Genomic DNA, 16,925 nt, shown 5'->3' with positions numbered 1-16,925 from the left:
TCACCATGTTCTCGTTTTTGTAGTACAGCTCGTCAACCTGTTCAATAGTGGGAAGTCGGCTCGGCAAACCCCTGAGGAGTAGACCGGGAGCAAGAAAGTAACCGCTGGACTCATCAGGCGCCACACGTGGTGTCGGCGGAGGTACGCCGGGCTTATAACCACTTGGGAAACCTGGACCGCTACAGCTATAGTTTGCGCCTCCGTAAGCTTTGTACACTGACACCCTTACCCATAGAGGTCAGCCCCGTGGGGTTCTGGACAAACACGGGGAGCAGGCCGGACCGCTTAGAGGGGAGAACCTCGGTCCCTTGTTTTTCTGCAAGTGTCATTGAGAACATTGTGAGCAAGCTCGACAAAGAGGCAGATCTCTACGTTGGCTCAGCAATACGGGAAATCCTCGTGCACAGGTAGGTTCGTCTGCAGTTGCTGAGATACGCGGCTGAGGCAGAAGTGTACGGACACTGAAGCAGGAGCGGCAGGAGAATCGTGGTCTATTTGCGTCGGAGAGCGACACAAAAGGAACGTGTCTATTTTACGTGCACACGCAAAAGTGTTAGGGCTCCAGGCACCCCCGACTGCCAATCGGGTACGTTATGAAGTAGCACGTACAAGTCCCCCTGCGCTACGAACTGACATACGACACCAATGGCTAGCGGACATCCGTACCCTACTGCAAGAGTGCGAATTGCTACCGTATTCCAACAGGACGTTAAGGGCTGCTGCTTTGATAGTAGCTCGAGCATTGCTGGTATCGTGTTGCAGCTTGGTGGTGAAGGTGATCGTCTGATGTTTTAGAGCATTGACCGTACTGTCAATCAGGAGTGCACCAACGAGTACTGGGTGATCCTTCAAAAAGGGTAGCTATGCAGGACACTTGACGCATTTCGACAGCGACCCCTACTGTGTAAGGGTGACCGTCTGACTGAGCGTTCTTGTTGACTTTGATTAGCGCATGCGAGCAACGGGAGCCTGCGTTCGGCGGACGCTTGACGACACGTGCCTTAACACATAACTGTTAAGCAACAGTCAAAGCTGCGAGCGAACCCCATGGTGAAGCATATTCCGTGGATCTGGCATATTCTGATACGATTCCTGTAGCTGCTGGACAACTTTGAGAGCCCGTCGTAACGCAATGGGGCACCTGCAGCGCTGCCGTCGCTAGTGACAACGGGCTTCGTGCGGAAGTATCGCAGCCAGACTTCCCGGAATGACCCTGACGCACTGATTTAGCGGAATGAAGTGGAGAAGCTCCTCGATTCATCTGTCTCCTTTCTGTAAGCTCCTCCACACACACGGATAAATACCCACCTGTCGAGGCACTGTTTGACCGTTTTACGATTCGGTGCTACTTTCTTCTGCATGCATCGATAATTTGGCAGAGCCGGCAATTCCGCATGCCTGCATGACGGTACCGCTCATCGTTGACACAATGGACACACCGTCAGAATCTCCACACTTCCAAAGCCCCACTCATTTATCTTGCGTCTCTAGGTGTATTGTATGTGTCACAGTTACATTGTGTTTGGCAACCAGGCACCGCGGGCGTGCAGGTTTCAGACTGAGGCCCATTCACCGACACACATTTCATTTTTGAAATCCGAGTCGGAATGGGGTCGTCTCTTACCACGGTTAGTGACAGAGGGCCGGCCGCTGTGCCACAACAGCAAGTAAACAAATTTTCCCGGGCAGCTTGCTGGGCAGCCAAGGATGACTTCTTTGCCTGCTTGGATAAATCCGGCGATGACGCCGACGAAGGGTGCAAAGAATACAGACGAAAGTTCGAGGAAAAGTGCTTGTCATCGTGGCAAGCTCATTTCATGGCGCAGCGGGGCTTCGAAGGTGGTTCATCAGGGTAATCCCCGAACAAGAAAGAATCTCTACCCATGCTTTCTGGTCTTCCAGGAACGGACTAGCCCGGTGGCATCGCTAAGACAGGAGACTCGAAACCCCTATATCACTTATCGTCATTCCTAATGCAGCTTGCTTGTCTTTTTTAGGTGCTACCTGTATAACCAGGCCACTCACTTGTTAATTGATTCTTCAAAAACGTCATTGCTGACGCTTCCGGCTACAGACGCGATAGGGGAGCCGCCGTCATCGTACGAACAAAACTCGTGTTGCCGGTCTCGTTTATTGTGCAGCTGAACCTGTCCGTTATGTTTCCTTGTTCCTCTGTATATTGCATACCAACGTTAGGTCCTAATCTCTATTGTTTTTGTTTGCTGTGCTCCAAAGGGAATGCACTCGATTGACTGTTTTGTTTTGCCACCTGATGACAAATGCCTCATTTTGGCGACATCATGTATGACAGACCTTTGAACAGGGAAGCGTACCTGGCATGGAAATGCTGACGCAAGCACGTGAACGCAACCTGGATGCCTACATGTCTTCTTAGCAGATGCTGCGATACCGCGAATGGGTGACGAAAGCGACTGATTTGCACGCGTGGTGCAGAATGACCTTGTAAGGGCATGAAGTGCATCTTAAACCCTATGCTGGTAAGAGTACTTTCGACTGAGGGCAAGGCCTGTTCCGTACTACAGTGTCCCACTCAAAATCGTTTTCAATCTGCCACGTTTAATGCCGCCTACGCGATGCCGCTATCGCGGGAAGTGATATTGGTTCGACGGACGGATGGGCTCCTTTCCCGTAGACTGACAAGGACAAAACGCCACTCAAACGACCAGCTCAGGTGGGAACCTGCAGGCCTTCATGCTAGCCTTTTGGCGTACAACACCTACCCCCCCTCCCCCTCCGTTAGAGGTTCCACGTACCAGCACGTACGCTGGCACAGTCCGCCGTTCGCGGTACTCTGGCCGTTGCAACTTAGACGATAGTAGACGTACGCGGAGCATCATATATCATCTAAGAGATTCGGTGCCGCACACGCCCCTTGTGATAGAGCAGGAGCAATAGAATGACCTCCTTTGATGTACTGGTACGTCATGCGTCCGTATGTCGTAGCGGGCGCATGAGTCTTTTTTGCCTTTGATCCCATCACCGCTGCCGCCTGTTGCTGCCGTGCTGCAAAAAACCACAAAAAGATGCTCCACAAAATATTCAGTAATCAGAACGAGTATCTGCTTGGCGACCTAGAATGCCGCCACTGCATGGATACTGAGGCTGTGGAAATAACTTACCCATTTTCCCGCCATTGATCGAAACACCGAGTTTCTTGAACTTCCGAAGTGTCTTCGAGTTGGCAGGTTGTACGACGGTAATTTCCTGAAACAACGAAACAAGCAAGCGCAATGCCGCCATCTGCTTCTCAAGTCGACACTGTACAGGTTTGGACTGCCCGCCAGTAGGAAGAGTTGTTCTACTGGCTCCTTACCTGGAACTTCTTGTTCCGCTCTGAATCAATTTCCCTACGCGCACCAACAACAGCACAATTTCCGGTGAGTCTCAAGTGAAGCTCAGTTTCCTGTCGAAGCCACTGTCACCCAATCTCGCATTTTGGTACAACACACTCCAAGAAATTCTGGCAGCACCAGCAAACGCTGACAAAATTCGCACGAGTAGACTCTTGTGAGCGGACGGCCTAGATAGCGTGTCAATTCGGTCCTACGATAAGTCGACTTACAAGACGCATGCATCCTAATTCCCGACCCTTATGAGGTTCCTTCAAATTAGAGTCCACCGCGATGGCATGCAGAAAACAGGGGCGCATCCCTCACCGTACCTGTCTTTCCACTTGCTTCGTAAAACTCGTATTGGCCGGTTTCCTACATATTTGAAATTCATCTCCTTTAAAGCCTTGAGCATGTCATTTGGGTCCGAAAAGGACACGAAGCCTGAGACAGGACATGTGCCGCACCCAGCAAAGATCTTAATCAGCAGCCCCGTAGTCAGACACGTGGTATACACCCCCGAAAAATACGAGTGTCATTGTAGAAACTATGAAGGCGTCACTGATGCGCTCTTAAAGAGTGCGACTGTCTGAAGAAAACTCTCCGCTCACCATAGCCTTTCGTCTTTCCTGTTCGCTTGTCTCTAACCACGCGGGCCTTCTCGAAGGACTTATACTTTCGAAAAGCATTCGACAATACCTCGTCCGTAACTTCATTGCCCAAGTCTCCACAAAATACCCTGGAAAACCACGCATCACAGGTGCACGCGTAGCTTCGGCTGGCATCCCTATTCGAAGTGTGAAGCGCTGACGGGACGCCTCCGCCTTCTCAAAAAGGCCAACCCACGAGCATTGCCGGGATGTGCTCACCTGAAGTCATTTTCAGGCCACTCGTCCAGGGTGGGATCGCTCCATATCCGCCCTGCTCCCTTGCGCAGATGGACCTTCTTTTCTTTGTCCGGAGCGCCTGAGGCCATTATGCTGCCCAAGGAAGCCGCTTCATTTGCTGTAAAACTCTGTACAGCCTGTAGAAGCCACAGAATCAGATTCAGCACAATATTGTATCGTGTACAGCGGGTCTCGTGGAATGCGGGATATTGATAATATGGTGAGGGGCCGACAGGCCTGGTGGCGCTGGCACAACCCTGCGGGCCACGTTCCTACGCACCGCAAACCATCGGATGCTTCGGCTTCGGATGGAGCGCTAACCCAGATACTGGCTGAGCGGCCGCGGCAAATTAAGGACTTCGCGTCCTATGCAGGTCTCAAAGCACACATACCGACGCAGTGGGATCCTCGCTTTGTGCGACGGGTTGCGTGACGTAGCCGCTTGCAACACCCATACCTGTGAACGCAGCAACAGGGCAAGTCGCTGAGCATCCCACCAGAAGCTGAAAAAAAACGAAGTGAAGCGTCCTACAGAGGTAGGGTGCGCTGCCCGTGTGATCTCGGAAGGCGCTGCAGATTCTCCAGTGTTGCATTCAACTCTGTTCATTTCTGCGCCCCCACTGGAGTGTAAACGCAGTCAAAGCTTACCGAATTGTGATGCAGGAGGGACCATCATGGGCATAGGAAGAATGACAGGGGCAGGCATGACGGTTGCAGGCATCACCGGTGCGACTTGTGGTAACGTATTAAGCAGACAGGCCGAAGCCTGCTGCGGATCGGCGGCCGGAGTAGTCTGCGCGTACATATTGGCCGCCTCATCAATGGAGGGAGGTCACCTCGAGTGGCAGGTTCTGCCGAGCTCCACCGGGGAGAGTAAAAGGAACGAAAAAGCAAGACAACTTTGTTGGTCCCGATGTGGGCATGCTGATAATTTCTCGTGACGATGAGGCAAAACGCAGTATCAGAAGGGCGTCACTGCCAGAACAACAGAGAGTTCCAGAAAGCATCTCAGCAATCATGACCGCCCCTCCATGAAGAAAAGACCAACATGAATGGAACATAGACTGGTGCACAAGATGTAAAAACATCCAACGAAAAAGCTTCAAGCCAGGAGGTATCAACAGTGATCAAGGCCTCCTTTGGAACTTGCAGTTAGAAAGCAAAGTTCGCTGACTGAGCAAAGCTGGCCTTGATAACGTGCCTCGGCATGCACCGTCAAATGCGTGCGCGGCGGGTAGAACAAGCGCTCGTGACTACTACTGATGTCCAAGACACATTCTCCTTATAAACATGTTCCCCTTCCGCGTGTCCGCGCGGGCTCAAATAGGAACTTTGTGGAAAACTGAAGCATGGGGCGTCCTCATACAGGGCAGAACGAAGAGAGGCGAAGACACTCGAGTCGAATGAAACAACCTAGCGGACGGAGCCCTAGCAGTTCGTGCTTTTTTGCAACGCTGAGTTAGACTGGCTTAATTTACTGGCCAGGAGTGACGCATGTCATAGTCGTCGACAGGGAATCCCACTCTCCCGGCGCGGCTATTAATAGAGAAGGGACTGTGGCTCGTAACGCGTTCTTGCGTGTCGAGAACCTTGCTGATGACCGCCCTGCCCCATTGGGTTGCCACAGGGAGTCATGATTCAGTACTAAGCAGACTGTCCTTGCACTACGATTCTTTAAAGCTTAAGGGTTTTTCGTGTGCGCCTCAACAGAATGCGCACCCCTAACACACTTTGTTTTGGGGGTTCACGAGTGTTACGAGGAAGGCAGGTAACGATGGTGTATAGGAGGGAACTCTTCCTTTACCGGAACATGCAGCATGCGAACGACTCACCATGCGCACCTGCCGGTGCAGACTACACAGTACTGTTGCCTCCCTCTAGTTGATTCAAGAGACCTGGCAGAGGCAAGTCACTTGTCCGTGCACTAACGTACATGTACTGCTTCTGACTCACTAGCTAGCCGACTTCGGAGCAATGTCTTCTCTCCGAAGAGACATTCGGGAAAAGCTTCAATGGGTTTCCTCATTTTCTGACTCCTTGCATGTGAGAAACATCAGCGGTCGGCGAAACTACTCGACACCTCACCGTGCCAGAGTCTCTTTTGGGCTCATGTTGAGCGGTACTTAGTGGCTTCCCCGTCCGCCGTCCATGCGATGTGCTTGTTCGCTCGCAATTCCGGTTGTTCCTGCGTGCCTTAATGAAGCGGTACCTGCTATTTGCTCACATATTGACGGCATGCCCCACCTGTTGGATTGTTCCGTTCGTTTCGGCGCCAACCTCGGCTGTTGTGGCTGTTGTTCGGATCCTCTTGCTCGGATCGGTTTCCCCAGTATATGCCTTTCTTTTGCCTGGTGGGTCTATAGAGAGAGTGGCAGGAGTTCTGTCGACGTATGTCCAATGTTCGTCCTCTCTTTACTGGGGTTAAGCTCTCGTGCTCACTGCTGCTGTTGCGTTTTGCCTGACTGTGCGATGGTGTGATGCACATCTACTGAGTTACACCCTTCCGGTTTGCGTGTGCACCGGAGCTCTTTCCTTGCTGGAAAACAGCCCTCCAAAGATAGGGTATATGCAAAACTGCGCACTCAGAGGACTTACGCCGAACAAGGCTTTCCCGTCCTCTTCCCCGGGGGTGTTTCCTGGAAGCTGGGCGGCCGCAGCACCTCTCACGTCTCATCTTCTTTGGGTCGCGCACTCGGGATGGAGGCGGGTACGCTTCGGCTTTGAATACATAATGACATACTCTCCTTCGGGTGCTCGATTCATTCCATTGAATGAGTTGATTACCTTGTTGGATCCTGAAGAGAATCACGGCGCTCGCGGCTCTGATACTGGCATCAGGATTACGAAAGGTTCCCACCTCCGCGGAGATGCACGATTGGAACTTCCTGCGTATGTGTCTTCTTGACGGCGTGTGACTGAGCGGGCCACAAACTTTGTGACCTTCTCCACTGACCACATGTTGATGGAATACAAGGATCACTGGGTTTACACCTATGCCTACTTTGTGGCAACCCCAGCAAAGTCTGACACCCGCGACTGATTTGGCAGGGTGACGCCACGATTGTCCTTCGTTCACGTAGACCACGTCCCATGAATTCTTCTTCCGGAAAATGTTTTTTTCCGTGTCTGACTGCACGCTTCATATCGGTGCGGAGCCATCCGTCCTGTCGCGAGCACTAGTACGCGCGGCCGGCCATGCGCCGTAAAGTGATTAACTGACCTGTTGCCCTCGCGTCATTCTCTCTTCATCGGGCAAACGATTATCCGGGCCCATGTAGTTTCTGCTGCTTCCAACACCGCCGGAAACCGAAGGACCTCCTGTACTCGTCATCGACACGCATACGTTGGCTGCCGGTACTTCATCAGCCACCCTCTGAGAAGCCGCGGTAGACACCGTATCGACAGACGCATGATAATCCTGATTTGATACAGGCTTCGCGTTTGTTGCTTCTGCGTCACACTCATATGCAAGGTATTGGTGCCCCTCCGGAATGCATTTAGCACACGCCACTGCGCTGATCGGACTACTGCATTCCTCCACGTGCTGCTCGTGCCCCGCCGACAGAATATGCATAAGTGGCGAGCGGAAATTAAATCCGCTTGTTGAGCTCTGCTGCGCCCCTGCAAAACTGGGGGGTTGCTGAAAGGACGCTGACAAGACGGTGTCTTCGTCGCAGAGCATGCTGACAACAAGTCGTTCGTCTAGTCCTTGGTCAGCAAGAGCCCGCACACCTGCAGCAGTCTCCGGCTTGAACTCCGCAACCAGAGGAAGAAGAATATCCAAAGGTAACTGGCTTAGAGACTGGCGCAGCTCCTCTTGAAGACTAACTGTTTTCGGGTTATTCGGCATATCAGATTCGTAGGCCGATCTGCTGTGTTTCAGTGACAGCTCGGGGTTACATGGAGTCCCTTTGCGAGGTGGTCCTCCTCGTATATTTTTGCACCGGCCTGCGTTTAACTGGGCCTCGGATGGCAGTGGGCTCGGAGGCTGAACGCCAACCACTGGATCACCCTCAAGAGTGTTCAATTGTCCGTTCTGTGCCTTCGAGGATTGACGGAAGCATCGCCCAGCTTTTGGGTCTGACTGAGGGCCTCCAGGAAGTAGTGGGAATGGCTCACTTGTACTCTGTGATGGCCCTGCAGCCACTCGGCAGGGACTGGCTCCATTACCGGGTCGGCCGTATTTGGTAGATATGTTACTATTATTGCGCCGGGCTCCAACTGAGATAGCGCTGTCAGACGATGAGCGGTTGACGCCAGCGTTCTCATGTCTGTCTGCCGCGGGGTCCTCAGATCCACATCTGAGGTTCCCCATACACGACTTTGTTTTTAGGTGCCTCGTCAAACCTCCTTTAATCCTAAACACCTTTGTGCCAGGCGGACAGAATGGGCCTGCGCTGGATTCTCTGAATGTCTTTCATGCCAGGAACGAGCAGGCGCTCTTACACTCCCACTTGGATCCATCTGGTGACACTTTGGCTGCGGTGTCTTGCAGACCCACATTCAAAAGCCTATGCATGAAGGGGCGATCGCTTTCTGCACACGCGCAATACGCTTCGGGACCGTACCTGAACTCGTGTGAGTCTACCAATCCGTAGAACGGACTCTTCACGGACCAACATACCTACGACAGCATGGGTCGAGCAGCTCTGGCGTGTCCGGTTTAGAGCTTCGTTTTGCTTCCTATACATCTTATCGCTTCTACCTATCGTGAGTCACCGGAACTTGTGCTCTCACCTTGGCTTGCGGCAACAGTTGTTTTGGCGGACGGTTCTGCTTCTGTGAAGCAAGCGGTCTCTGGTGTGACGAGTCAGGTGGCACTTCTTGTCTGCTTAGAGTCGTCGTAGAGGCGCCCCTCGAGAGCGGTAGCAACTCTGCAGGGAAAATATCCTCAAATTGGTTCCTTCGACGCCGCGCCTGCCTTGCGGTTTGTGACAGGTCCTCGTTCGCATCACGCTGTGGTAGGAAGGAAGACACGTTTCGTTGGCTCCTGGAAGTGAGCTGACTTGTAGCCTGCGCGGTGCACTGCGACTGATTGAAAATCATGGGTGGCTCTCCATTCGTGGAATCATCGCGCGGCGACATGTAATCCGTTGTCTCCTCAACCCGTCGTGCACGGCCGGGCTGATACTGAGCATTGTAAGATGGCATCAACGCTGAGGAAGGCTCACAACAACGCCTGTCGACCTTGGGTCTATCCAGACTTCTGAGGTTCTGTCTAGAATGCAGCCTTTGCCTGCCGGGATCCAGGGCAGCAGGACTGCAGGAAACTCCAGGGATACTCTCCAAAGCATATGCCCCAGACGGTTGTGACGGCCCCAGTTGCGAGCATTGCGTAAACCTGTTCACGTTGAATCCTTTTTCACCAAAAGTGGAGAAGTCTTCCGCACAACGCGAAAACCGCGAGGGTGGGGGTTGGGAGAAACACCCGGATCTGGCAAAGGTATTTAAGCAACCACTGCCGCTGTCAGGCTGGGTAAGCAGCTTCCCGACCGACTTGTTTGTTTGTCAGGATCTTTGTTCTCACCTGCTGACACTGATCATCGAGTTCGTCGTCCAGAGGGGCGCTCTGATCGTAGTGGAACACAGGCTGGCTTTGCAGGTGCCACAACCTGCGGCTGAGCTCGTGCAAGCTCCTGGGCTGCATGATTTTGCATTCGGGACGCGAAAGTGCAATTTCGTCTGGAGCAGGCTTCTCCCAGTTCACCAGTAAAAACCTGAGTTCAGAATTGTCTTTTCCTTATATGCCCGCTTCAATTCTATGCCAAAGAAATACTGCCTCTTGGAGTCTGCGATTCTTGAAGCACAGTTCTGTCGATGCAGTGGAGTTACACCGTTACAGGAAAGCCTGATGGCCCGGGCGGGAGGGTGTGAGGCCTCACTATACCTGCAAAATTATAGGCGCGTCTGCCTAGACTGACTCACGCCTATTTCTCGACATGGGCGCTGGCGAACTATGTCTGCTCAGCTGCGAGGTCAAGTTCCCCTATAAACGTGCCTTCTCACCCATTTCCCACATAAGGGCCACCAAATGGCAGACTATCTTTCACCGTGTATTTGATTCGGCGTGCAAAGCAAAAAGCACCATAGAACAATCATGAGAGCTTGCAGACGCCCTTAGTACGTCAAATGGCTGCATATACGCAATGTCACGTAGAGTCGAGTAAATGATCCTCACCCGAATGCAAGCCCATATTCGTAGCAGAGATGCTGCGGCGAACCAAAATGCAACCGAGCAACCGCGCTCCCTTCTACGGGTGAGAGGGAGAGGGGGAGACGAGGCACATTCTATTTGTGCAGCATCAGTTCACGACGAATTTTTGGCTGAAGAAATACCAGTTGGTTTCTACAGGCTTGCGCTTCTACGTTCACTCCCTCTGCTGAGCCGACGCACCAAGGCGTCCTTTCACGTGGGATCCCGTTTCTGAACGAGCTTGCGTGCGCGAACCTATGGATCCACGGCGCGGCAGTGGGATGTTTTATGCGTGAACGACCTACACTAGAAGATGGGAATCTAGTTTACCATGTCATCCCGTCAATCGGAAAGTTGCCATAATCCAACGCGTGTAAATAGATTTCTCAGACAGTTTTTGGACAGTCCCTTGAGCCTGAAGACAAAATACGGGTCAGATACGTTAAGCCAGTAGGGAGTCCTACATCAAGAGGTCGCATGGCAAAAGAGTACTGGTACGGAGGGACACGCTTAGCATTGGCGCACGTGCACACGCCATGGGGTGGGTGACAGTAGGAACGCCAAAAGGTAGTTGAACCCGAGGAAGGTTGTGCCGGAGACACGCATGTGCCAGGAGCCTATTTGTGAGCGATCACACAGCTATTGTTGAACATATGCCCGGACGGTCGAGCGTTAATGTGAAAAAAACCCCTCGGTTCTGCAGGAACTGTCAACAAGTAAACCAAACAAGCACTGGCGAATGTCTTTAAGGTCGTCGGCCGTTTGTGGTAGCGTCCCCGCCACTCTGGAAGTTTGTTCACTACCCTGAAGCGATTGGTTATGTTCCGAACTCTGCTTGGAATGTGGTCCTCCTTTTCATATCATGAATCGTCTCAGTGCTATCAACGGACATCTCCGTCCCGTTGGCGCAGCCAGCACCGGCACCGCCGAGAGTCAGGAGAGAGTAAAAACAGATACCAAGGTAACTACAGACAGCTTGATTGTTGTCGATGAGCGAACAGGTAAGCTCCTTTCAATTGCTCGCAGAGGAGACAGCGCATATTGCGCGCACCCAAGATGGAGGTTAGGTGACTCACCCTAGAGCATCAGATGTCGCCCTTATCGCCGAGAAATTGGGCCACGGAAAAAGTGTCAATCTCTCTCAAAATGGCTGCTTCTCCGTGTATGCTCCTTAAGGAAACGAATATAGTCTGCCTATACAAAACGATACCGTCCTGGCGAAGGACTTTGGCAAGATTCGAATACCGGGAGGCCCGCCGCTGCGCATCTATGACCCCGGTCAGATGAACACTTGTGTGTGTACATCTCGAATCACATACATCGATGGAGCCAAAGGCATATTGAGGTAAGAAATTGTAACCACTGTAAATGGTCGTTTGGTTTTGCCAATGACCACGACAGTGAACCGCGTGGTACGCGTGTTTCGGTTGTGTGTGGTCTCAATACGCGCAGGTACCGCGGCTATCCTATTGAGACTCTGGCGGAGAGAGTGTCATTCGAAGAATGCGCTTTTCTGTTGATGTATGGGGAGCTGCCCACCGCCCCGCAACTGGCATCATACAGTGCCACGTTGAGAAGGTTGGGTGATATTCCTACGGACTTAAGAAGTACGTGCCGAGCCGTCAGGCGATTCCTGTGGGTATTAGCGTGTCTTGTACTTGCTTCAGCCTCAGTCGTCCGCCCAGGTGGCTCCACATTCCACCGAGTAGAAGCTCCTGACCCTCTTGTGATGAGCGTTTTTCCTTTTTTACACCACGGTGGTGCGTCTCCAGGACTGATCAAAACTTTCCGCCCTGAAGCACATCCCATGGGCGTTCTGATGGCGTGTCTGGCTGCGGCTGGGACGATTTATCCGGAAGCAAACCCTTGCATTGCCGGCCAGACTGTGTACAAGGATGTACTTGTCAGGAACAAGCATCTGCTTCAGGTGCTTGCTATGACGCCTGCTATAGCAGCGAACATTCTCCGGTACTGCTTTCGGATGTTAGATGCAAGCCGAACATCGTCACACTGAACGGTTCACTGGGGAGCTCTGATGACTTCTTTTCATTACATGAAGCTGCATTTTCGTTATCAGTCTGTGTTAACGACACGCTCAGTAAAGGTGTTGGATAGCGACCGTCGCACGAAAGGACCGATGGTGAGGCCCCCGGGCACCTGCGTTTGTTGAAGCTTTCAAAACAAACAGTTTCTACGTAGTTTTGACGTGCGTATTAGGCACAGACAAGGGCTTCCTCTTGTTAGCCCAGATCCTAAACTAGGATTTACCGCCGGCTTTTTGGCCATGATGGACAAGCGGGGCAGCTTACCATGCTCTCCACATCCAGTGCTCGTCAAAGTAAGACCTGATATTTGGCTCCTGAAGCACGCTCTGCGCGTCTACATTTATTGGGCTATGAAATTCTACCCCTGCTAGTGCAAGACACTATGCAACATCGCTCGCCACTGGCTCAAAGCCTCCTCAGGTCTCGTTAGATACGCAGTCGTCGGCCCGATTCAAGGACCCGTTCGGTCATGTGGTACCAGAGATTAGATGACACTCGCAACAACAGCCACCTCATCTACGCATAACGCTCCAGCCACGCAGCCTTTCTCTGCTTTACAGGCCCTGGATATTCTGTTCGTCCTCCATGCGGACCACGAACTAAACTGTAGCACGGCCGCTGCTCGCCACGTGGCTTCCTCGAATGCTGATATATACACTTCGATGGCTGCAGCGACCGGAGCCCTTTACGGGCCACGCCATGGGGTGAGCCACTGGGAATCTCGTGGGATGTCTCTATTACGAGGGAGTTCCACAAATGGTAGCTCGTATTCGACACTGTATTCATCTTGACAGCCTTCGCGCTCTGTTATTGTGGGCCGCTTCACTCCTGCCATACTTCCACATGCACCTGCCAGCACCCACTTTACTGGCCTGGTGCAGGATATACAGTATTACTCAAATCAGACAGATGTCACGACATGCAAGTCTCTACTGTTTCAGGGGGCGAATGAGGCTGTTGTGCGCATGCTCGAGCGTATAAAAACCATTGACGCCGTCCCCGGATTCATTTCGAGGGTGAAGGAAAGGAAGGTGAGGTAGTTGCTGCGGGGGCTGCGCAAATTCTGTTTTCCGACAGCAGCATCCTCACCTCCAAACGTGCTGCCCTTTGTGTGTTGGCCTTGCAGGAGAAATTGATGGGCTTCGGGCACCGTGTATATAAAAGCTACGACCCAAGAGCAAACATTATTCGCCAGGTGGCGGAGCTTGTTTTCAAGGTCGTCGGAGACTCTCCTCTCATTGTAGTGGCTCGAGAGTTGGAACGGATGGCCATGAAAGTGAGCACAGCGCGTCTGTCGGGTAACGTTGCACGGCCTTTATGTCGATAGAATAAGATTCATCGCATAGGCTGAACATGGATGAAGAACCGCCTGTGACCCGTTATCGTAGACGTCTGTTACTAGCAATACTGCTTTGTCATGCTACAGGACCCATACTTCACTTCACGCCGTCTGTACCCAAACGTCGATTTCTACAGCGGTATTATATACAAAGCCATGGGCTTCCCCATTGACTTTTTTCCGCTGCTGTTCGCCATTCCGCGAATGGCCGGCTGGACGGCGCACTTCAATGAATTCGTCAACGATCCAGAAAATCGGATAGCACGGCCCTTTCAGGTGTATCTGGGACATGGACTCAGAAGCGAGGTCCCGCCGATCAAGAAGAGACAGGAAGTAAGCATTCCTGTGCGTGAAACTGTCACTCGGGCTTTCTCTAAGATACGCACAGCGCTGTAGTGCTCGCGACACTCTCGACCACACGGCACTCAGTATCCGTCCATCTAGCTATAAAACCATGAATCACTTTCCCTATGTGGGCCCGCTGTCAACATGGGTTTTGTGCAGCTGGTTGCGGATACTGCATTCCAAGTTAAAATTTCAGCAGACGACCGCCGCCAGCTCCTTTCTACGGCAATCGAGGCAACACCGACGTCGGCCACATGAGTTTGGACTATGCGTGAGTGGACGCTGTGCGTCCATCATTAATAAGTTCTGTCGCTTCGTGGAAGTCTTGGTACAGTGCGAGAATGTCTTTACCAACAGTCGCGCGACGGTGTGCAAAAAAGAGACCGACTTTAAAGTAGCACCCACTGAGCAGGCTGCCATAAGGGAGTGCCTGCCTGCATTGGCAGCTCGTATCGCCCAATACCTGCATCATTAGTCATATCACTTCTGCTTGAAGAAATCTCCTGTTACAAGAATAAGTAGGTTCAAAGCCGCCAAAAGACTCCCCTCCGAGCGCTCGACGGCGGAGCCGCCCCGCACCTCACGTGCCACGGAATCGATCTTGCGCTCCTCTGCTACACCTGCTGCGGCTCCGATCATGTCTGCTTTTCTCCGCGCTTGGAAATTTCGTGCGAGCCTTCGACGTGCGCTTTCACACTCTCGCCTCACACTCTGGATGCAGAACGCCACGTCAGCGTCCATAGCCTGAGAAAAAGCCGGAACAGTGTCTCTTCCCATGGTAGTTTCACTGCTAGGACGCTGGACTAGAAAGTAGCTGAATGAATGAGCCGATTCGCAAAGCCGCAGAGGGCGTGCTGCCGTTGGCCGCATGTTTGTGAGAGCCCTTCTGCAGTGCCTTAACGTCTTGTAACCCAATCGTGGGACCCCTAAAATCGCGTCTGCCGCCATCGCGCCCGGGCCACAGCCGTGCCGTTTGAGCCCGCCGGCTACAGTGGACTGCTTCACATGTGACTGAACTCATCAAACGTCACTCTCACAGACTATTCCTCAAATCTAGGTTGGCCCGAATGAACGCCCCATTATCCAGCTTACCTGAAGCTCGTCTAGGAAAAGAAAGATACCGAATAGCCAACTCGCTTGCTGTAGCGTTAGATGACATGCCTCCACGCTACAGCAAGGACATCCTGCCTGGCCGTGGCATTTACTTCTCTGTAAACGCATCGGCGCCGTATCATTTTCACTCGTTCTCCCATTGACATGGGTGCGCGTAATTGCCCTACGCTGCAAGACGATGTCATCAGCGAGAAGAGAAAGCACCCGGCAAAGCGTAACATTGTCGCATCGGGCCAACATCTCAACTGACGGTGGGTAGCATCGACAGTACAGTCTCCACTCTGTCTCATCCCAGCTCTGACAGTTCCCGTTTTTCGCCTGAGGGACTCCTCTTTGGACTGCTGGAGCGGCTTCTTGAGATAGACTCTCGCGCAGAGCCACGAAGGCAGAGAGTGAGTCCTTCGACCATTCCAACGATGGAGCCATTTCGGACGACTCCGCAGCACTCCGTTTCTTCTCCATAATCAGAATCTTCTGTAGATATGACATTTCCTGTGTATCGATGTCCTCAGAGTCGTCAGCACTAGCGGAACTGTCGGTACCGTACATCTGTGTAGCAGGCATGAAGCGCATGTCAGTATTGTCGGCCATGCCCTGTCGCCCGGACAACGTAAGACTACACTGTCCAGAAGATCCAGTCGGCGCTGCGGAGTAACGCGCTTGTGCGGGTGCACCCGCAAACTTGTCAACTTCTGCCACAAAGTTCGGCAGTCCTTCATGTACAGCGCTTCCTGTGGTGAAGGACATGCTTCTGGAGGGGGATTTCGCTTCATCGTGCGGGTGACCATTGATTGAGCGTGTCTCAAGCCACATTCCGTGACCGCTCGACGCACTTCCATCTCCTAAAGCGCAGATAGTACCTGCTTCATCTGCAGAGTATGGCACTGCCTTCTGTCGTAGCTCTGCGGAACATTGACAATCATTAGCAACTTCACCCTTACCCCCTGATACGTCTCTTCTCGAGAGGGGCGCGTGTTGACTGTTACCGGAGGCACACACAACCTTCGGCAGAAGCCGCGCTTCATTTCGGACAGCAAGTAGATATGCCTCAGCAAGAGGCTGCAACAAGTTTTCGTCTACTTCATCATCCATGCAGGCGGCCACAGCGCTGGCAGCTGCTGCCACAACATCAGATGCACTACAGAAGGCGCCGGACGCAGAGCTGACGTCGGAAACGGGGAGGACCTGCTGGGGCAGGAGAGTGTCCATCCACTCGCCCTCTGTACCATAAGAATCATCTTCCATCGGCCTTGTTTCCATGTTAAGCAATGAGGAAATGGAGCGGTGCAGCACTGCAAAAGGTTAGGGGTACTTCTATGCTGGATCCCTTATATTGCAAGACACAGTGATTGGGGGCGAGTACGAATGACAAACTAAGGAAGGGGAATCCCATGCCGAATACGCGGAGCAAAAACCTCATATATACAGCAGTGATGACGTTTTGAGTGGAAATTAAACGCACATGAGAAAACGACTTGTCATTCAGAATCCGTTGCGAAACAGGAACCGCCGCGCATGCGGTGAGCCATATTCTTCAACACGCGATTTCATCTACTGTGCAGAAGACTTATTGTGAACCGTAGACAAAAAGCCCGGTCATGACCCACGCGAGGTAGGTTCCAATCCAAATCTGTCGCCTCTTTGATTCGGGTT

At 52.4% G+C, this 16,925-nt stretch overlaps 4 protein-coding genes across 4 annotated transcripts; 1 reads left to right on the top strand and 3 right to left on the bottom strand.

The window, feature by feature from the left end:
• Positions 1 to 2,854: 2,854 nt before the first annotated feature.
• Positions 2,855 to 5,042, bottom strand: BESB_066100 (RNA recognition motif-containing protein; the record flags this gene model as incomplete). Its single annotated transcript, XM_029365003.1, has 8 exons — positions 2,855 to 3,024; positions 3,141 to 3,225; positions 3,335 to 3,368; positions 3,683 to 3,794; positions 3,962 to 4,089; positions 4,220 to 4,374; positions 4,630 to 4,694; positions 4,886 to 5,042. 8 exons carry the CDS (start codon positions 5,040 to 5,042, stop codon positions 2,855 to 2,857), a joined length of 906 nt encoding a protein of 301 aa, XP_029218586.1.
• Positions 5,043 to 7,448: 2,406 nt separating this feature from the next.
• BESB_066090 (uncharacterized protein) lies at positions 7,449 to 8,087 on the bottom strand (the record flags this gene model as incomplete). Its single annotated transcript, XM_029365002.1, has 1 exon — positions 7,449 to 8,087. The coding sequence occupies one exon, from the start codon at positions 8,085 to 8,087 to the stop codon at positions 7,449 to 7,451; it is 639 nt and encodes a 212-aa protein (XP_029218585.1).
• A 3,205-nt stretch (positions 8,088 to 11,292) lies between these two features.
• BESB_066080 (putative citrate synthase) lies at positions 11,293 to 14,417 on the top strand (the record flags this gene model as incomplete). Its single annotated transcript, XM_029365001.1, has 10 exons — positions 11,293 to 11,431; positions 11,607 to 11,775; positions 11,883 to 12,037; positions 12,203 to 12,398; positions 12,648 to 12,768; positions 13,036 to 13,179; positions 13,417 to 13,506; positions 13,602 to 13,751; positions 13,902 to 14,147; positions 14,319 to 14,417. The coding sequence occupies 10 exons, from the start codon at positions 11,293 to 11,295 to the stop codon at positions 14,415 to 14,417; spliced, it is 1,509 nt and encodes a 502-aa protein (XP_029218584.1).
• Positions 14,418 to 14,639: 222 nt separating this feature from the next.
• Positions 14,640 to 16,517, bottom strand: BESB_066070 (uncharacterized protein; the record flags this gene model as incomplete). The annotated part of the gene is made up of 2 exons (XM_029365000.1): positions 14,640 to 14,903; positions 15,252 to 16,517. The coding sequence occupies 2 exons, from the start codon at positions 16,515 to 16,517 to the stop codon at positions 14,640 to 14,642; spliced, it is 1,530 nt and encodes a 509-aa protein (XP_029218583.1).
• Between the last annotated feature and the right edge of the window lie 408 nt (positions 16,518 to 16,925).

The sequence above is a fragment of the Besnoitia besnoiti genome, chromosome VI (assembly GCF_002563875.1).
Source record: "Besnoitia besnoiti strain Bb-Ger1 chromosome VI, whole genome shotgun sequence".
Taxonomy (NCBI): domain Eukaryota; phylum Apicomplexa; class Conoidasida; order Eucoccidiorida; family Sarcocystidae; genus Besnoitia; species Besnoitia besnoiti.
This window is presented reverse-complemented; position numbering and strand designations above follow the sequence as displayed.